The sequence below is a fragment of the Sparassis crispa genome, assembly GCF_003851025.1.
Source record: "Sparassis crispa DNA, contig_000010F, whole genome shotgun sequence".
Classification (NCBI taxonomy): Eukaryota; Fungi; Basidiomycota; class Agaricomycetes; order Polyporales; family Sparassidaceae; genus Sparassis; species Sparassis crispa.
Window position 1 is genome coordinate 616870 of NW_020939758.1, and position 19779 is coordinate 636648.

Sequence of the window (19779 nt, forward strand, 5' to 3'; positions counted from 1 at the left end):
AAGACGACACCGGCGTGACGATTCAGCGCTTAAAGGGCGTCTGATGCTTACGTAATCAAGGAGACACCAATAATACTTTCGTTGCTCCGTGCATCAGCTGCCACTGACGGTTTCCTCTCTCCCTGCTGGCAGCTTGCTCTGACGTTTCTTTCCCTTCACCAGCATCGTCCACGATGGTCTTAGAAATTATTTCTGCCATGGCCTCAGAAGTGTATCTCACTCCTAATGACACAGTCGCCGTCTCCGATGCCGTCCCCCATTTATCTATGCCGCTTCCGCCCAAGCGCGTCGAGCAACCACCGCCATCTTCTCCAGAGAAAAGGCTTCCAGTACCTCCACAAATAAACACTCAGAGGGGAATCCAATTGTCCTCGGACATGCTTCAGTTTCCGTCACAAGCGGACACTAGGAGTAGACCCTCCACCGTCCCTCTAGGAGCGCGGAAAGCGCTCGGCCGGATTCTCAGGGATCCACGGACGCTCTTCCACCTACTCTATGTGTTGTCTTGGAGAGACTTTCACGCGCTTTCCAGTGCATGCCGAGATTTCAGGCAACAATTGAGCCATAATTCTGCGCATAGGGACGTCATTCTTTGCCATTTCGTGCCAGGTTATCGCGAGGCCCTGCAGATTGGTGACCTGCAGCACTATCGCGAAGTCGAGGTGGATTTCCATGACCTCACTATGCTTGGTGGGTTATTTCTACCCATGTGTGACCAACTAATAAATTCGCCATACTTACAGTAATGTCACAATATGTGCCGTTGCATAAGTACCCAATGCACTCGCTATCTATCCTGAACGCTCTCCAGCAGCCTGCAGGTAGTTCTCAGCTCTTCGCCCTAACTCAGAAATATGTCGCTTTGACTAAGGCCCATTCGCGGTTCGTGCTACTCCTGCAGTCCCTTGTCCACAGCCCCTCTTCAGCGCCAACCCCCTCTTCGGACGATGAATCCGATGATGCCCTTGGGTTTCTTGCATCCTCACAGCCAAGAACTGACTTCACTCAATTTCCTGGTGTTCGTGAACTGGTGTTCCCTGCACCGTTGTCGTACTTCGGGCCCGATCAGAACAGCGATGTCCCTGCCATGGATGGTTTTCGTCATGATGGCGAGAGGGGACATAGACGCCATACTGCAGGCTCCTCGGTTTCCACCATGCGAGCTGTCTCATCGAGCCCTACACGGCCGACGGCAGAACGTCACCTCACGTACGGGCATCTGTCGCATGAAAAGCACAAAAGCCATTCCCTCGTCCCGATCCTTACTGGACATCGTAGATTACCGCCCCCTCCACCATTAGCGGATCCCCCAGCGCTCAAGTACTACTCAGACAGTTGGCGACGCTCACGGATGACGTCGCAGACGGCACAACAGCGATTAAGTGTCGTCTCGGATGACCAGTGGAGGGCCGAGCTGAAGCACCCCGTACGACGCTTTGAAACCGTCAACATTTCACGGGAATCCTCGCTGTCGAATTCCAGCCCCTCGAGCTCGTCGAAATGCAATACAGAATCCAACACAGAATCTACGGACAGCCGACCGTCGGTGCAGGATAGCAGGGAGCCTCAGCCGTCGTCGTTTCCGATGTCGGCATTCGCCGTGCCGCGCGGCACGTCGCCGCACGATCTCTTCCTTGCCACCTCTCGCACACGCGCGCCGGTCCTTCGCACGTTTGTTCCGTGTACTGAACTGGACGAACATGCGATCGCCGCCTGTGAAGAGCAGCTCCTGGACGCAGGTTTGTGGGAGCACCTCTCCGTGGGCGACATCGTGTGCAATTTTGGCTACGTTCCACCCCCAGAAATAGACGACGCGACCCACCCGGGTGAAAACAGGCAGAAGTGGCTGCTGTTCGATGGCTACAACCTCGTTCAGTACACTTCCCCAAGCCCACCACCACTGGAGAATCCGTTAACGCTACCTTCGCCATTCTACTACGCGCACATCCTCCCACCATTTTCCAACCCGGTTCATAACCTCTCCCTACCGGCGCTACCGCGGAGTATCGGCAAGCTGGGCTACAATGATCCGCACATGCAGCTGACACTCGCCCACCTGCCCACGCGTGTGCGAAGCCCGAAGTCGCCCTCGGGATTCGCGATCGTAAGTAAATACGTCTGGCTCGCCCGGCTGCCGTGCGTGGGTCCCAACATCGGAATACAGTCCGGTCTCATACTAGGGACAGCGTGGCAGGGCGAATGGATGTTAGAGGGCGAGGGAACCCGAGAGGGTAAACAGAGTCTATTAGACGCCCTGACCAACGATCCGAGTGGCAGTGGGATGACTCGGAGAGCACAGTGGGAGATTGTGCGGGATAAATCTGGCGGTGGGCGGTTGTGGATGAGGTATGTCATTTGTGGCAGTTCGTTGTGCGACTCTGACTGTTGTTCGCACAGGTTGTTGATGTCGAACGTTGATGATATCCCTTCCGGCTTAGAAGTGAGCCCTTCTGAACTTGTGACTGGTTCGTCATGATCTCGACCGAACAGTGACACTGTGCTACGCTGTGCGCCATACATTACAAGCGAATTCTTTTGATACGATATCCGCTTCTCCTTGAATGACCTATCTAGGAACTATTTGCACATGTACTGTTGCGCGGACTCCGTTTGGAATTGTTGCTTGCAGCACTAATTTGTTGTCACATCCTCTCCCCTGTTGCATCTATACATACATACCATGTATTACTCCGGGCATTGCATGGACCCCTTCTCTGCAGTCATCATCCTATCGCGTTTAACTTTCCTTCTGTCACAGCTATTGGACGATACTGCCATCTACATACTGCTTTATACTACTGAGATGGGTGGGCTGGGTTTAAAAAAATGGATCTGTATTGTACTGCAGTTCTACTTTGACAGTTTATAATCAGTCGACTACGGCATGCACCTTCTGATTTTGGAAGAAATTCGATCAGACCAACTTCACGATGTTGGTGTCGACGAAATAGGAGACATCGAATCCATCTTCGGGTCCTTTGATGTAGCCGGCTTTCTCGAGGACGCTACGATCAGGCACTCAGCGTCGATCACGCTTCTGAAGAATGCCGATTATGTAGCTTACTTCAAAGTGTCAGCGATCACTTTGCGGGGGATGGCAGCGCAGTCTTGCGGGTAGCCAACAGTCTTCAACCATGCCTGAAAGGACAGGATACTGTAAGTTATGAACACTGCAGACAGAGAGATTGCGACGACGTACCTTAATGTCCTCCTCCGGGTAGCCGAACTTCTCCTTAATGAACTCTATGTCCTCATGGGCTCGCTTCTCTTGTGAGTCAAACGTGCGGACGTATATTGTAAGCGTGCTGAGGAAGGTGCGCAGAAAGTCTGCTTGGGCGCGTGTTGGATGTGCTGCGATCAGCCAGGACGGCCATGGGGTAGGGACAGAGCCAATCTAGATGTCATCGCGTCAGAACAGTGAATTCTTCGCGGGAGGTGACGGTCTATCACTTACGAAGCGTGCTTCCCCTGCGTCTACAAATGGCTTGGTGGTAAACCACTCCCACATGAATGCGCTCGTCGTGCCATCGTTAACTGAGTCGAGCAGCCCCCGGATGTCATTGTTCACTTTGGCGATGAGGTGAATCTCAGTTACGACTGAATGTGGAGACTCGTACGTTTGAACTGGAGCTTGTCCGTCGGCCAACCCTGCTGGAGCGCCATCACGAACGCCATGGTCTGGCTTCCACTAATAATAAATACTTTAGATAACCTACCGACAGGTCGAAGAAGCAACTTCGATCAACCTGCCATATCGCGAAATTCCAAGTGTCGTTCCTCGCAGTTCAGAAACAGTCTTGTACTTCGTATCCCTGCCAGTGATGACTGCCCTAGACTTGCGTGAGCATCCCTCGGTCGCGACCGGCGCTGGACTGTGTAACTCGCCAGTTCAGAGGGGTGGTCACAAAGCTGCCCACCAGCTTGTAGTGCTCAGAACCCTTGGCGATACCGGAGATTAAAGGATCGGTCAACGCACTGAGCTCATTAGAACACTGCCGTCAAGATCTATCTCGATGAAGAAGGACTCACATCGCGACGTCAATTTCATCATTGGTGAGACGTGTAATGAGCTGGCCTGTTCCGCCTGCATCTCGATTAGCATATCATACTCTATTGGTAAAGGTGTGTAGCACTGACTAGGACATTCTACGAGTACGAAGGTCTTGCCACCATCGGTCTCCGCGTACTGCAGGAGTGGAGACGAGAAATGCTCGCGTACTTCTCTGTTTGAATATTATCTGTTCTTCCAACTCCTTGGATGCTCACCATATCCCACTCTCAGAGGCATGGTCGGAATAAAGAGAAACGATAGCAAATCCCCAGAGCGGCCGATATGATTTGGATATGATATCGATTAGATCCGAACAGCCTGAAGTCAGCACCCTCGGAAATCCGCGGACCGCTTCCTTTGCGAGTTGGGAGTTATTTTCAACGGGGCCAACGTACGAACGCCGCTGGTTATCAACCACTTGGAAACTCTACTTTCTTGATTTCTTTCCCACTACACTGGGAGCGTACGTGCGCGCAGTCTGGAAGCCATCACAGGGACAGCGGATAGCACAGCTGTCAGCACCGCACGATGAGTGTGAACGGTGCCTCCTTCCTTGAGGGAGGCCCGACGACGGCATTTGTTGCCTCCCTCACTGTAGAGCTCTCCGAGTCTGGTCTGCAGGCTGCTGGTGTCTCGGCGTTGGCTGACGGTTTCCGCTCACCTTGCGGTTGCCCTCAAGGGGAGACGGATTCGCTGAAGGATGTCTTGTAGCGTAATCAAGGTATGCTGTCTCCTTTCTGGATGATCGTTGTTTGTAGCTGCGAAGCTGTCAGTTCATGTTTCTATGTGAGTGCCTGTTTCTCTTGCTTGGGTTACATTTACTCTGGTGGCTGCGCCCATCCTACTCTCCGGGGTCAGCACTTTCTGGCAACGCGACGCGGCGGCCCCTTGCTCGTACTGGTTTTAGTTTCGAAGGTAAGTTGACGACGGTCGGCTTGGATCAACTTTGGCGTGCTGGGGCTCTGCTTTGTATGAAGGTAAGTGAACCACGCTGGCTCAATTTAACTCTGGCGACATGGCTCTCGACGCGCGAGTCTTCTGCGGCTACTTTGACGGGACTCTTAGGCGACGCTTTATCGGTGTTCTGCTTTTTTTGCCTATAGTCTGTGATATCTGGCTCGTTAACTACCTGATCTCGGCTGTGTTGCTTGCTGGCGACTGTCATATGTGGGTGAGCGTTGTGACATCATGTCATATTTCAAGTTTTGTTTGATGTCTCTCAGAAAGAATTTACGAGTCCGACACTGTGCAGTCTCGTGGCGATTCATTTTGTCTGCATCGTTAGCGCTCCTTCTCCAGAGTTCGGCAAGTTAAGTATTGTGACCTTCGTCCACCTTCACCGTGACATGTTCGCGGAAAACAGACGCAACGACATGTTCCACCGAATTTATTTTATTTGGTGTGTACCTCTCCTTAGTCTGGGTAACATGCTCCACGCTTTTCCACTTTAGCACTGGTTGAACGTAGAATCGCGACCAGGCAGCCATCTCCAGTACATCAAACACCGCGTAATGTCAAGTGACTCCAGGTGCGTCCATTTTCTTTCCCCGAAGACGGGCAGAACTTGCGGTGCGGGCGCTGCCCGGATGCTGACCTTTACGTAGCCGTCGAGATAAGTACGTCGTTGCTTACTAGCAGCGCGGGAAACCAACTCGCGCTGAACTTCAGGTATCATTTCTTGCTCATCTCATCATCTTACATGATACCTCCTTGCCGCCGGGTTAAGGGAAAGAGTGCATTTCCACAGCTCTGCTTGTTCGCCATCTTCCACACGGCAGTGATGTTCCATGGCGGCGGCGGCAAAAGAATAATAAGCCTGATACGACGTCGCCATCCTTTCTTTCTGTCTGACTAAGTCCTGTGAACAGGCAACTGATGCTCACTCGCCTAGCTAGTGCTTCCCCAAGATAGTACCATTCTTAGTGACTTTTGGCACTCGCTTGCTCAAAGTGCACTGCCGACTTCAAGTTCTCTTGTCTGGGTTACGCCATCTCTGCTGCTTCCAGCTTCTATCCTGGAGACTTTGGCTATCGCGCACGACGCTGTGCCTGGCTTAGGGACTCTGTGGCAACATTTTTTCTATTTTCTTCGACGATGGCGACAATTGCATTGACTGCCAGTGTCTTGACGTGGCGACACTTCCTGTTCTGACTGTGACTGTGCCTGTGACAGATCTCATTTGGCTCGGTCCTCTCTGACATCACCGGCCCTGGACTGCCTGGCACCGGCTGACTGCTACCAACCCAATTGAATCTCCCAAGGTGACTTAGTAGCGGCTGTCCCTCTGTACGACTTCGACGGAAAGGCTTAGCGAAGGCCTCTTGGTTATGTTGTCGTCTGACATCCTTGCTCTTGGAGGTAACTCGAGCTCGCATGTTCTTATGTCCTAAAGATACTCTGAACGTCAACGTCCGAATCCTAACTGGGAACTTTCTCGGTTTACCCTGCAGTGGTTGGTCTTGCTGAGGCTTTTCCACATGCGTCCTCTGCTTAGCGTCGACACTTTGCTGTGTGCCACTGGACAACTTGATGCTGCTGTTACTGCTGAACTCTATGGTGATGGTTTCTTTTCTTGAACTCGGGATGCGCATTAACGCTAGTATTACTTGAATATCTGGCTGAACTCCCAGGTCCAATCAACCAGATCCAAAGCATCAAAAGGCTTCGTCAAAGCCGTCTCCGGTCATGAGTTGTTTGTCATATTTCCTCCTTTTCGTTTTTCTTCCATGCTGTCACGCGGTCTGTTTTCTTTTTTTGGGGTTCCTCCGACAATCTCGAGGGCGAACGGAGCCCGCACTGGCCGTCCAGGCGCGGACCTTTTCGTGGTCCTCGAGATAACTACTATATTGCGAGGGAAAATAAAGCCAAAGTTGGGTTTGCTCTCCTGTCGTTCATGCTAGGTATACGTATTACTCTATATCCTTATGGAGTATGCAACTATGGCACACTTCTTGAGCGACTTTCGGCATGCTCACGAGTAGAAGGAACGGAAGGAGATATTAGAAGGCGTGGACTTGGACTTATTAATAACTTCTGGTCACAACCCGGAAGAAAACGAGCCCCCCGCTCGCGGCGTTACGTCGAAATTACCGCTCGGGCCCCTTCATCTCTGTAGAGTCCGGTCTAATCTTGCATCGACTAAACTCGAACCGACCGGCATGCGTTCGCCATCGACAAGATGATATCAATGACCGGGTAATGGAACCGCGAACGTGAGACTGCTGGAGCAATTCATTAATGCTATTCCAGCCAGAACTCCATAGGACACGCCGTCGGGGCAAGTGACAGCCCGGCACACGAATGACCTAAAATCATTAGACTAATACATTTCTTTACTCACTGCAACAATATCAAGCAGTAGGTAGTACTGGAGAATGACCACGACCGTGACCGGTCCTAGGATATGAAGCCGAATAAGAACTAATCTTGATAATCAATTCATGTGATAGCAGAGTATGTAAGTTGCGATGTACGAATGCGGATCTATAGAGCGATGAACACCGAACACGCCGTCAGTGATCATCAATGTCGAGAGCGGAAGCACTCACCATAGGACGGGTAACTACTAGAGATACATCCGATTGTAAGCCTACCTTGGTATACATGCATACATATTGTGCCGACTGAAACAACGAAGACCCGATAACGAAAGTGGTTAAGAGTGGTTGCCCAAATGCAGGCTGCAGAGTATACTCAGAATCAGGAATCAAAATTCAAGCCGGTATAACAGTTAGACCAGAAGTATGGCACGAGGAAATAGCGAACGCACTGTCAATTCTTAGATGAGATGAGATGCGTCAGTCGATATAATCCTTCTCGTGCAGCCGCAACAGCATCATAAACGACTCTTTCCTGTGTGGACTCATCCCGAGCGCGCAAACGCCAACGTAGAAAAGCAGTGTTGAGACGCTGGCGAATTCCTTCAAATATCAGGAGTGCACCTTCCGCCGTAGGTCGTTGATCTGGCCGCCTGTCTGTCATGGCCGCCACCAGAGGATCGAGAAACTCTAGCCCGAGATATTTCTTCAACCAGAGGAAGTCAGCGGTAGTACACGGCACAAAATTGCAGGAATACTCACTTGGAGGAACTCCTTCGTGTAAAGATTTCCGAGAGTGAAAATATCCACTTTGAATGCACTATATGGGACACCAAATGACAGCTCCGGTAATTCTTTGTCTCTTCCCTTTCTTCCAGTGACATACGGAGAATTTCCTTCTTGAAACTGAGAAGATATGCCGAAATCGATATAATAATACTTCACATGGTGATTCATACGAGAGAGGGGATATACAGGATAAATGCCTTCACGGGAGTAGTTGAGGCGAACAGGATGGTGGCCCTGCGAATACAAAGAGCGTGCATCCATCATGATATTGGCGGACGCGCAATCACTGCAAGTCCACATCAGGTTAAGAAAATACATACACAACCCAAAGACATACCGATGGGCAATTCCTTGAGTGTGCAAAAAATGAAGTCCCTAGTATACGGACAACGTTATGGACAGTGTAACCAGCTACAATGAGCTTACCTCAAGGGTTTGCTGAATGAAGTCGATTACCTCTCCGATTGCGTAGAATGGCGGATTGTTGAAAGGGCGCAAGAAGGGCATTACCATGAGCTTGAATTGATTATCTAGAGGGTCTGAGAGAACGTGCAGTACTGGCACACTGTGGTTTGTGGGGTGCTCGAGGAGTTCAGGGCTAGACAAGAAACGAGCGATCCGTATTTCGTCACTGTGTTCTGGGACGGCCTTGATAGATACCAACTCTCCGTCTTGCAGACGAACAGCGTCAATGACATTATCCGTCTGTGTTACGATATGAGGTAGGGATGTGTATTTAGGGTAAGAGACGTACGAGCAACAATATCGAATCTTCGCAGAATGTAGGATCGAAGGTAGTTCCTAGCCAAGACGGAGACCAGTTGGGATGGTAGCGAGGCCGTAATTGGTAGCCATGTTGTTGCAGGAATATGCAGCGGTCTCTCCAGAACGTCTCGGATTCGAGAAGGGCATAGTGGCCATCGCGGGTCTTCTCAGCGTAAAACTGAGCCCTTTCAGGAGAGCAAAGGGCGTATGATGGAAGTTTATGAGGGGCTACGTTCATGAAGAGAGAAATCGAAAATACTTGGGATGCTTGAGTGCAACAAGTCAGTACTACTCAGTTGTGTAGTGTCGGAGTCGTGAGCCTGAGCATGGCAACTTGAAGATGCCAAGTTCAATCAATCCGGAATCTTAGATCTCATGCCTCGTGGCTACCGTGCACTCCGGGCACCAAACTACAGCCAGTTCCGCTGCTTGCAGTAAATATGTCCTACAACTCTTCGATGTGCGTGTTCTCGTCTTTCTCCCCTCGCTCACCCAGCGGCCGTGTATTACCTTTCAATCGCCAAAACATGGGCTCGCCATATGACACCTTTGGCGCTGTGGCTGGAGCTTTGGGATTACTTGGATTCTTGCAGCTGCTACTGGCAGTCTATTGGTACCAGCTACCGTCCTTCGTAGACGATAATTCGTTCAATTCCGCGATTCTCGGGATCTCCCCAGAGCTGTGTAGTGTGACCCCGTAGTACGAGCGCTCCATTAGTGACTCGCGCCATCCCATGGCGCGGCCGCCACGTCCCGACGCTGTGCCCGTCATCAGCGCTGTGGCATTGGGTGACACCGACCCATAATCGAGGATATATGCAGGAGCTCCCTATCATGTAGCGTATCACGAAGCTCATCCAGCAGTCTGGTCAACCCGTGTCACGTACGGTACTGCGCCACGCTACCGTGACGCTCCCACTTCGTCCATCCCGGAAAACCCAACGATGGCGAACATTTCTGTCTAGTCATGGACGTGTTGGCCGGTGATATTAAGTCTCTTCAGGTGGTGTAGAAGGCGTTCCACGTCCTGTTGGCAAAGCGTATTTTGCGTGACACCCTTCATGGCCTTGCCCAGCTACATGCCGCAGGTGGCGTGCGGACAGGTGTGTGTGTCTATTGGCATGTCCGTGTGCTTAGACCATTGGGGTAGATCTGAAAGCTACGAATATTACGTGTAACCTCCCGGAAGTTACGTCTGAGGCTAACCTGCGCATACTCCTTGAAGGGAGTCCTTCTCGCCGGCACCCGCCCGACCAGAGCTGCGAGTACCCTGTCGAAGCGGCCGTCTCTCTGCCTTTGCCGCCGCCGCCGCCGTCCATAGACCAGGCTCTTTCGGGTCGTTCATCCTCGCCGACTTCGGAAGTGGGAAGTGGGCGTATTGGACATTGTGTCGATTGCATCCTGTCACACCACTCACACCCTCGCGATTTATGGATCAAGAAGCTTAGCTTGTTGACCATTAGGTTACCTCACATATTACCCCGGACACGTTACGTGCACCAGAGAGCATCGTGCAAGGCCTATGGGGTTCCAAAGTCGACATCTGTACGTTTGGCGGTCTGGTCTGTCCCGTATCGCCGTATCGCCGAGTCTTTGCGTTATCGATTCCCCGGTACTTACTATGCTGGATATTCCCCGGATCCAGATCTACGAGTTCGTGCTCGGGATACCGCTCTCCTCTCGTAGACACCGTACGGTGGAGCCCGATGATTATCATTTAGTCCAAACAATCAAGTTTACCGGCGAGGAATTTCTACCCAATCTGGTCAAGGCGTACAAGCTCGCGCCGCAGTCCTTTGACATGGAAATCGGTACGTCTGACCTTTGTGCTCTCGGTGTGCGGTACTTGTCGACGTCTCCTCTCGTGTCAGGCTACCTGGCAATCATCAGCAAGCCCGTCGGCAAGGTCTACTTCTCAGACGAAACGCCGAGACGCTTGCTCTTGCTGAGCATGATTGATCTTACGTCTTGGTACTTGCGCATCGACTCGGACCCTGCAGATCGATCGTCCACGATTCAACTGGCACGCGAGAGTTCGTGGCTGCTGGAGCTGGGCGATGATTTTCGAGCTCGTTCAAAGTCAGCATTCGAACTTCCACACGTACGTTTGCGTTCTTCGAACCAAACGCAATCGAGAGACTGCCCAAGGTCCAGCTCTGACGCTTCAAATTTGTTTGGGCACACTTGTCCTGGTATGTTATGACTTTCTTCCATTCTACACTCTTGCTTAGGGCGTGTGAAGACGGCAGCTAAACTGGTAAATTTTAACGCACAATTCCTTTGGCGAGCACTTCCAACAAGCATCGCTTCTACATCAACATCACGTTCTATGGCTACTGGGGAGTTTCACAAAAACAAAGCAGGTCGTGGTCGTCCTGTTGCGCCCTTCCACACCGAACAAACGTAACGCCCACTCAGTATAAGGGTCAAGCCGCACTACAAAGATTACCCGAATTGGCTACTGCGCCACCAGGCGGCGTCTCTTGTACTATGAGCGTATAAATTACTAGTGTGCCAGCCCCCCCTTTCCCTCTAATCACGATATGCCGAGCGCATACGATATATTGAAACTGCTGTCATTTTCCTGTACTGTGGTGTGGCTAATCTGCTTCGGTTTATGGCTTCTCCACTTTCACTTTCCGAGTCAGAAGATAAGGGATTTCAAGAAGACGCTGAGACAGACTGAGTACTTGTGGGGCCGAGCAGGCAAGGAAGGACTCCTCGTGGGGACACCGGTTGCAGATGAGATAGAAGAAAGACTGGGTCTGTGAGTCCGTAACGGCTTTGTCGAGGTTTACACGGCTAACTGAATGCTTTCCTTCAGCGTCCGATCTGACTATAACGATCTTCATAACCGAGCATGCCAAGTCATAACATCCATGGACGAGTTACGTGGAATCTTTTCTGGCCTATCTAGGGATATTTCGCGGGCATGCAGAGACTGTCAAAACCTCTATGTTCATATAGCCGTATGTTGTACTTATTTGAATGCGCACTGTTGGCGGCTGACATCTCTTTGCCTATCAGTCGGTAACCCATCGAGAGAGAGAGATAATCCGGCAGCAGGCAATGCCTTCCTATCTACCAGTGACTAGTGAGTGCACAATGGAGTGCCATAGTCTGTATCTAACTTGCAGTTGATTCTATTTCGTCAGACGCAGAAGCGCATTACCCTTCTACGACCGACGAGGTCAGTCTCGGCTGACCTTGTTGACTGTGCACGGGAATCCAGGACTGTATGTACTGTATACGATGCTGTTTTAACACCGAATGTCAAGTCCAGTTCCAGTATTCAGTCGGCCGGTATAGAATGTGATTTCTTTGGGTTTTGAGATCGGCAGTCATGGCGAAATCCTGACACTCGGTCGTTCACGTATGTAGGTTAGTGACCACCCTGTTGCGTATGAGAAGGAGGTGCCGCGGCGGCGGTACGGTGTTCCGTACAAACAAGATGTCAACATACGCCCACAATTTCAAGTTGAGTGCCCGCTGGTTAGATGATACCATCGAGGCTTATCTTTCTCATCTCCAACATCTACGCGCCCTCTTTCACTGCTCGCCCGCAGCATGTTAGAACCTGGTGCTACCTTGGAGCTACTCCAGTTTGAATATGCAGATGCAGGTAGTTCAACGCCCTCTACAAGTGCGTTGTTCGGCGGCGGCTTTGAAGAGGACGATAGTACGCGAGAGAGCACTCCTGGAGCTGTACAATTCCAGTTATCAGAAACATCAGGAGGGTATGTTTCCGCAACTTTGCTGCATTTATCTTGCTTATGATCAAAACCTCAGTCACCGTGGTGAGGTTCCGTTTGTGAACACCTCGGACTACACTGTTCGCAATGAGAGTGCCTCCGTGGACCACCTCGCCACTGGAATCTCCAGCGTCTCATTCCCTGCTGCGCTGCTTGGCACTCATGCCCAGCATGAGTCTATTCCAGGGCAGCTCATAGCACCCTCTCTGTCTGCGGTCTCAGGCGCACAGATCAGTCGAGCAACTGTATCTCAGGATCCCAGTCAAGCAGCCATATCACAGGATCCGAACACTTCTCCGTCATCCGGGGATTCTCCCTCTCCGGAGGAAATCGAGGTGCAACAGGAGGATGATGACGAGGACGATGGTCCCACCTGCGACCCTGATGCATTTCCACCACCGCATCTCGTTACCTGCATGTGGGACGGAGGATGTGGCGAAGGGATATATAATACAAGTGCTGGAGGGATCCAACGCCACCTCCGAGGGTATCATGTCCCTGGCGTTTGGCGTCGGCAGCAACCAGGGAGATGCAAATGGCATGTAGACGGGCAACCGTGCAACCGCTACCTGCTGCACGGCAGCTACTCCAGGCACATTTTGAAGTTCCATATTGACCGCAAGAAGCTGTGTCGAATCTGCCATCGGAAAAGGCAGATTGTGTACAAGCATAAGAAGGACTTTGAATTTTCTGATTCCGATTTTTGATCTGGTGCGTGTATGTCTTCCAAACATCGGTCTTGCGATTAAATTTGTTATTAGGCTCGATATCACCTATCGGGTGAGCTGTCATGGCGGGCTTGTCTCTTGATCAATTCTGAATTCACGTATCTGAGTCTACCAAATGATTTATCTCTTCTCCGTGATTTTCACCACGCTGAACATACTCCCCCCCTGTAACATATCGGCAGTATATGTATGTCGACTACACACTGTTCGATTATTGTATGCGTAAGCACACCTTTCTACTTCACCCTCTGAAGCTTACGTCGAACAACGAAACTAGTGTCGGAGAATTCTTCACGGGAATCTTTCATGAACATGACACACCAATACACTAGTACTGCCAGTAGAAGCACAGGAGCCAGCCCGACATGGAAGGCAGAACCTTCACCGCTCGCTGTTGCCATTGACAGGTCCGCTGACGATCTAAAATTTATATTGATCTGTCTCTCTTGTGAACATTTAATAGATGCAGAGACAATGGTACTGGCAAGGCGACAAGCTTCGTATCCGGGCAATCAGTCCATAATCCATACCATCCTGTATCCAGAAATAGTGTCTGAGCGGCGTTCATCACCAGTAAGACGGGGCACTCATGGAAACTCAGAATGGGGTGCGACATTGCATGCGAAAATAGTTGCATAATGCCATGGTGTCACGATGGTCATCTCTCTTCCTCTGGATGGAAACAACTTCTGGATAGAAATGACTCGTGCTACGAGCCATCTGTCTCTAGCACAACTGCGTGCATAGGTTAGTAGGGAGGAAGTCACCATGAGAATTGTGACCTGTTGGGCCATCCTCGGACGGAGCAAATGAGTAGACGACATCTTCCGCAGAAACATTCGACCCAGTATCCCGCGGAGCTCTGATATATGGTTGTGTCTTTTCAGCGCTGGACTGCTGAATCATGGATTTTCTCCTCTCGACAGAGATTACTTATCGACAAGTATACATGTTGTAATGGATGTAAAAGCGGCGAGTTCCCTTCGGAGCACAATGCAGGGCTGACTGCGCAATCAGAGTAGCCACAAACGCGTATGTATCTGCCACTGCGCCCCTGTGGGGGAGGCGAGTGCAACAGAACATAGCAACCTGTCATCGCACCTGGTCGAATAAGCAGGCCCTCAGTGCAAAGATTGACTGAAGGGTGTAACAAAGGTAGTCATTCATCCACTCGTAACATGATGCACAGTACCGGCATAAGTATAACGATCTCTCCAGAACACCTCAGTCTCGAGTAACTTGTAGCGTCCGTTCAGAGTAGTCACTTTGTAGCATTGGGCTTCCTCAGGAGAGCAAAAAAGCGTATCATGGGAGTGTTGAAGAGACAACAGACTAATCAAGGACGCTATCGGCCAGGCGCGAAAAGAAAGCTGGAGCTCATCCACGAAGGTCTGGCTGAATGTGCCTCGCGGAAGCATGCACTTGCGCATGCCAAATTGGAAATCCACGCCACAATCCACAGGAGCCAATTGCTTGCTTCACCGAGGAACACTCTTCCGGCAACGCATGTATGCGTGTATTGGATCCAACTCAATAAATTATGAAAGCCGAGGTCAGAGGTCACATCCTATTCATCGACAGAAAATACTCATTCGACGTGTAGAGAAATTGAACGGCTACTGGATGATAATCATCCAAGCTAGAATGGAGTAGAATAGGCTGTGACAGTCAGAACTGGCGCGTCAATTGACCTGCCAGTTTCTCATGGAATTTCACTCACACGAGAGGATACACTGCAAGCACAATCCGCTGCTGTTCGATTTTCGTGCCGTCCAGGAAATTTATCGCCGCTGGCAAGTGCGTGAGATACAATGGAACGTTCTGTAGAAGACTAGAACAAGCACCCCAGATACACCACGCCCATGCTGCCACAGCTACGGGCGCTCGTACGTAGATCAGCCGCACGAAGGCTGCCACGAGGGCGGCAATGTTGAGAGGCGCTACACAGTATCCGAACACGCAAAGACCCTGGAAGAAGGAACTGCGCGCAAGGAAGTAAATTTGCGTGCCATTGAATGAAGAATACGTACAGTCTACCGCCCAGTAACTGCACTGGAGCATCAGAAGACCAGCATTTATCATTATTGCACACTCACCTGTGCTTGGACCGTTACTACTAGTGACCCTACGGAGATAATTACAACGATGGAGGTGAAAACGACCAGCGACTGCGAAGCCGGGGCCTAGACAAGCCTCCGGATTTCAAGCGTCGTTCAGCACAAGGTTCCGCATCACTCACATTGACGCTGAGGAGAATACCAAGCAGCAAACAGATGCCTAGAGGTCCCCACAAGTCCCAGTCTCTGGATCAACAGGTCAATATATCACTGCGATCACCGAGCAGATAGAATGATTTGCCTCAGCACTTCGCGTTTGTTGCCTGCCCTTGGTGGATACATGATTTGTACGAGCTTCGTATAGATGGATAGGAGGTCACGACCCTGTATTCAATCAACGTGAGCAATCTCGTAACACGCGACAGACTTCAGCCGTACTGACGAAGGTGGTGCTTATTGGCTCGTCAAGTGTGTTGACACCGCTATACCTGAGTTTATCCACAGAATAGAAGGATTCGATCGAAACACGACAACAGGTGTATCACCTACCGGTTCTCCACCTGTACACCAGCCACTGTTCTCCGTCCAGACCTGGGGGCACCATTGGCAGGACCCCCAATGTTTCCAGAGATCGGGGAAGATGACAGGTGAGAACCGGAAGCGTCGAGCTGGTCTGCTGCGCGACCCTTCCCCTTCCCCGAGTCGGGTGTCGTCGGCGACGCGGCCAACGCGGGATGTGTGAAAGCGGGGATGGCGTCTTCGTCAAAGTCATCATCATCGTCTGCGTATGAACCCCGAGTATTTCCTCAACGACGAGTCGTGCACACGTAATTTCTCCACCGACCTGCCTGTATAAATTGCGACGTCGACGTGAGTGGTGTCGTGGTGTCGTTGTTCTCTATCCGCTGCATGGTGCTCGAGGGTGCTGGCAGTGTGTACGCTGCTTTCGGTGCCGCTCGCGGGAGCCATGCCATCATCACGTGATTGATCCCCACGTGGCGCACTGACGCGTCGCGCTCAGCTTTCGTTACCCTGGTCATTCTCCTCCCATCACATTCAAAGCGCACCGAACCAACAGAAAGGACATAATCATTCAACATGGTTTGTATGGTCTGTACTCCTCCTCGAGCAACACTCACACCGACATGCAGGGTAACACATCCTCAGGTATACCTCCAAGCGGGCAAGGTGACCAGAAGGACAAAAAGGACAAGCAGCAACAACAGCAGCAGCAGAAGAAGTGGGAACCCCCTCTGCCGACACGCGTCGGCAAGAAAAAGAGGAGGCGCGGCCCTGACTCTGCTTCCAAGCTCCCCGCCGTGTACCCTACCACTCGGTGTCGCCTGAAGCTGCTCAAGATGGAGCGCATTAAGGACTACCTGCTCATGGAGGAGGAGTTCATTGTGAACCAAGAGCGGCTGAAGCCTGAGGCGTCCCTCGAGGAGAAGAACGAGGAGGACAGGACGAAGGTAGACGACATCCGCGGCAGCCCCATGGCGGTTGGAACCTTGGAAGAAATTATTGATGACGACCATGCGATCGTCAGCACCGCGTCAGGTCCAGAGTTCTACGTCTCCATCATGAGTTTCGTCGACAAAGACCTTCTCGAACCCAGCTGTCAGGTCCTGCTCCATCACAAGACGCAGGCGGTCATCGGTGTCCTGCAGGATGACGCAGACCCCATGGTCAACGTCATGAAGTTGGACAAGGCGCCAACAGAGAGCTATGCCGATATTGGTGGTCTTGAACAACAAATTCAGGAAATCAAGGTGCGTTTCTTCCGGTGTGGGGATACTTCAGGACGTACTGACCATGTGCCAGGAATCTGTCGAGCTACCTCTGACACATCCAGAGTTGTATGAAGAGATGGGTATCAAACCACCAAAGGGTGTCATTTTATACGGTGTGCCCGGTACCGGAAAGACGCTCCTTGCCAAGGCCGTGGCGAACCAAACGTCCGCTACATTCTTGCGCGTCGTCGGTTCGGAGCTCATCCAGAAGTACCTTGGTGACGGTCCGAAGCTAGTGCGAGAATTGTTTCGAGTGGCGGAGGAGCATGCACCAAGTATTGTCTTCATTGACGAGATTGATGCCATTGGTACGAAGCGGTGAGTTGTTTTGTGTTTCCACCCTATATTTCGTCTTCCTGATTGTCATGTGAAGATATGAGTCGACATCTGGGGGCGAGCGGGAAATCCAACGTACCATGTTGGAGCTGCTTAATCAGTTAGATGGCTTCGACACCCGTGGGGATGTGAAGGTGATCATGGCGACCAACAGAATTGAAACGCTGGATCCTGCCCTCATTCGACCAGGTCGTATCGATCGAAAGATTGAGTTCCCCTTACCCGACATTAAGACCAAGCGGCACATTTTCAAGTATGTCCGCATTTATATATTGCTTCTCTGGCGCAGATGGTGATGTACTTACCTTTGCAGGCTTCACACCTCGCGCATGAGTCTTTCAGAAGATGTCGATCTGGAGGAGTTCGTAATGGCGAAGGACGACATGTCAGGCGCAGATATCAAGGCAGTGTGCACGGAGGCAGGGTTGTTGGCTCTGAGAGAACGCCGCATGCGGGTCACCAAGGCTGACTTCACAGCTGCAAGGGAGAAGGTCAGTCATTCTCATGAGAATTTACTATCCGCAAGTACTGAGATGTTCATCGCAGGTAATGTACCGGAAGAACGAGGGAACGCCGGAAGGTCTTTACCTATAATCTTCATATCATTGTCGTTTTCTGCCTATGACTTTCACTTTTCCTGACGACATCGGATGGCTGAGATCTCTCTTCGATGTTTGGACTGTAAGGCCTAAACTTTGTATATGTTTCATGTGCGCATGATAACTGTGTCAAACTCGTGAACAAACTTCTACGAGTAAGCGTGCACGTGCGGCCCGGATGGGCGTCCGCTGCCTTGTTGTTGAATGTGTCCGCCAAATGTTGTCGTGGTCGTTCTCGGCCTGCTAAGTCTGCCTCCGGCATTTTAATGAACGGTGACTTGTCCGCCACTGTGAAGTAATGCATCCAGCAACACGTGAGCGGAGCCACCATCAGAGGCCAATACTTTCAACTCTTCCATGTCTCTGAGGGTCGCATCTATATACTCTCCCGCTCCAGAAAGATGAGCCACCTTGGCGCATGTCGCGTGGAGTCGAAGAAGACGCGAATCGGGTAAAGGAAGACTAGCATTGGTAGTCGTGAGCTGGATCACAGGATTATTGAGGTCAACACCGAGCGCAGTCAAAACGCTATCCCAATGGGCGCACAGCCGATAGCGATCCGTGCCCTATTTTTTGACTGTTCAACCACACTGTTGACCAAGATATAGATTGCGACGCACAATTTCTTCGAACCATATTTGAAGCGTGTCAAAGTATATATGAACATCCACAGACATGGTCAGCACATTTGGGAGGCGATGGATTCCTTGTCCGTTCAATTCGTTGTCGACTACGTTGACCTTGCCAAAACGATCCAGAACTGCCCACGCGGAGGCGGCGTAGCTTCGCTGAGTAGAGTAGTTTCTATCAGGTGAAGACACAGAAGCACCTGATAGTAGAACCACACCTTTGTGCCACCCCCTTGGATATTTGCGTTCGTCGATTCGGCGATTATATGTGCAAGCTCTGTGGGTACGATAGGCGCTGGAGCTATGAATGTCTTATCCTCCAGGTATCTGCTTATTGCCGTGGCAGCATCGTATCTTCCTGTGACAACGCATCGATAGTTATCGCGAACGAGACACTTACCAGTGAGATGGAATATCTAAGTCAGACGGGGGGGTCACCGGCCGATGCAAGATGAAACTTACTAGCAATTTGGCAGCCCTATGGTCCTGAGGAGCCTCCTCAAGCAACTGATTCTTCTCCTCTGCAGTCATGTCGATTGACGGTCGGGAAGGAGGCGTGGATACTGCAGGCGTGGCATCCTTCGCGGCTTTGACTGCAAGTCCCGAGAACCATTAGCACGTTAGGACTAGATATTATCGAGACTACGAGCTGACTTACAGAAACGAATGAAGTGGTGGTCATAAAACTGCGTGATGCCTGCCAAACGGTCCTGGGTATCGGAAGCTGATGCACACGTTTGGATTTCCTTCGCCACATTGAGGCGACCTTCCGGAGTGGGTGCCTCTAACATCATGTATCCCAGGAGACGTCCACACAGCTGTGGTGTTCTCTTGCTCGTCCGAACCTCATCAGATATTTCTTCGCTCCAGTCGAGGAGTCTTTCTAGGTAGAGACAAGTGTTGTAGGCGTCCTCCTCAAGCCCACTGTATTTGTTAGGCGGGAGGGGTTCACCGGGCATGGGCAAA

At 51.2% G+C, this 19779-nt stretch overlaps 9 protein-coding genes across 9 annotated transcripts; 5 read left to right on the forward strand and 4 right to left on the reverse strand.

The window, feature by feature from the left end:
- Nucleotides 1-173: 173 nt before the first annotated feature.
- On the forward strand, nt 174-2476 carry SCP_1201960 (predicted protein; the record flags this gene model as incomplete). Its single annotated transcript, XM_027763082.1, has 3 exons — nt 174-690; nt 744-2346; nt 2398-2476. The coding sequence occupies 3 exons, from the start codon at nt 174-176 to the stop codon at nt 2474-2476; spliced, it is 2199 nt and encodes a 732-aa protein (XP_027618883.1).
- Nucleotides 2477-2914: 438 nt separating this feature from the next.
- On the reverse strand, nt 2915-4288 carry SCP_1201970 (hypothetical protein; the record flags this gene model as incomplete). Its single annotated transcript, XM_027763083.1, has 10 exons — nt 2915-3005; nt 3065-3138; nt 3200-3394; nt 3455-3567; nt 3618-3688; nt 3747-3830; nt 3886-3975; nt 4030-4084; nt 4138-4218; nt 4267-4288. The coding sequence occupies 10 exons, from the start codon at nt 4286-4288 to the stop codon at nt 2915-2917; spliced, it is 876 nt and encodes a 291-aa protein (XP_027618884.1).
- A 291-nt stretch (nt 4289-4579) lies between these two features.
- SCP_1201980 (hypothetical protein) lies at nt 4580-4762 on the forward strand (the record flags this gene model as incomplete). The annotated part of the gene is made up of 1 exon (XM_027763084.1): nt 4580-4762. One exon carries the CDS (start codon nt 4580-4582, stop codon nt 4760-4762), a length of 183 nt encoding a protein of 60 aa, XP_027618885.1.
- A 3060-nt stretch (nt 4763-7822) lies between these two features.
- On the reverse strand, nt 7823-9160 carry SCP_1201990 (hypothetical protein; the record flags this gene model as incomplete). The annotated part of the gene is made up of 5 exons (XM_027763085.1): nt 7823-8074; nt 8131-8443; nt 8495-8532; nt 8584-8862; nt 8912-9160. The coding sequence occupies 5 exons, from the start codon at nt 9158-9160 to the stop codon at nt 7823-7825; spliced, it is 1131 nt and encodes a 376-aa protein (XP_027618886.1).
- A 1383-nt stretch (nt 9161-10543) lies between these two features.
- Nucleotides 10544-11082, forward strand: SCP_1202000 (hypothetical protein; the record flags this gene model as incomplete). The annotated part of the gene is made up of 3 exons (XM_027763086.1): nt 10544-10733; nt 10794-11023; nt 11071-11082. 3 exons carry the CDS (start codon nt 10544-10546, stop codon nt 11080-11082), a joined length of 432 nt encoding a protein of 143 aa, XP_027618887.1.
- A 383-nt stretch (nt 11083-11465) lies between these two features.
- Nucleotides 11466-13381, forward strand: SCP_1202010 (hypothetical protein; the record flags this gene model as incomplete). Its single annotated transcript, XM_027763087.1, has 8 exons — nt 11466-11689; nt 11747-11891; nt 11950-12016; nt 12078-12112; nt 12212-12234; nt 12304-12399; nt 12489-12659; nt 12712-13381. 8 exons carry the CDS (start codon nt 11466-11468, stop codon nt 13379-13381), a joined length of 1431 nt encoding a protein of 476 aa, XP_027618888.1.
- Nucleotides 13382-15018: 1637 nt separating this feature from the next.
- On the reverse strand, nt 15019-16370 carry SCP_1202020 (Protein YIP4; the record flags this gene model as incomplete). The annotated part of the gene is made up of 10 exons (XM_027763088.1): nt 15019-15061; nt 15123-15192; nt 15247-15383; nt 15433-15449; nt 15499-15585; nt 15642-15705; nt 15761-15843; nt 15902-15947; nt 16009-16240; nt 16304-16370. 10 exons carry the CDS (start codon nt 16368-16370, stop codon nt 15019-15021), a joined length of 846 nt encoding a protein of 281 aa, XP_027618889.1.
- A 187-nt stretch (nt 16371-16557) lies between these two features.
- On the forward strand, nt 16558-18179 carry SCP_1202030 (26S proteasome regulatory subunit 4 homolog; the record flags this gene model as incomplete). Its single annotated transcript, XM_027763089.1, has 6 exons — nt 16558-16560; nt 16611-17228; nt 17281-17567; nt 17623-17838; nt 17899-18076; nt 18132-18179. 6 exons carry the CDS (start codon nt 16558-16560, stop codon nt 18177-18179), a joined length of 1350 nt encoding a protein of 449 aa, XP_027618890.1.
- Nucleotides 18180-18447: 268 nt separating this feature from the next.
- On the reverse strand, nt 18448-19772 carry SCP_1202040 (hypothetical protein; the record flags this gene model as incomplete). The annotated part of the gene is made up of 5 exons (XM_027763090.1): nt 18448-18750; nt 18805-18972; nt 19032-19208; nt 19276-19406; nt 19472-19772. The coding sequence occupies 5 exons, from the start codon at nt 19770-19772 to the stop codon at nt 18448-18450; spliced, it is 1080 nt and encodes a 359-aa protein (XP_027618891.1).
- Nucleotides 19773-19779: the final 7 nt, after the last annotated feature.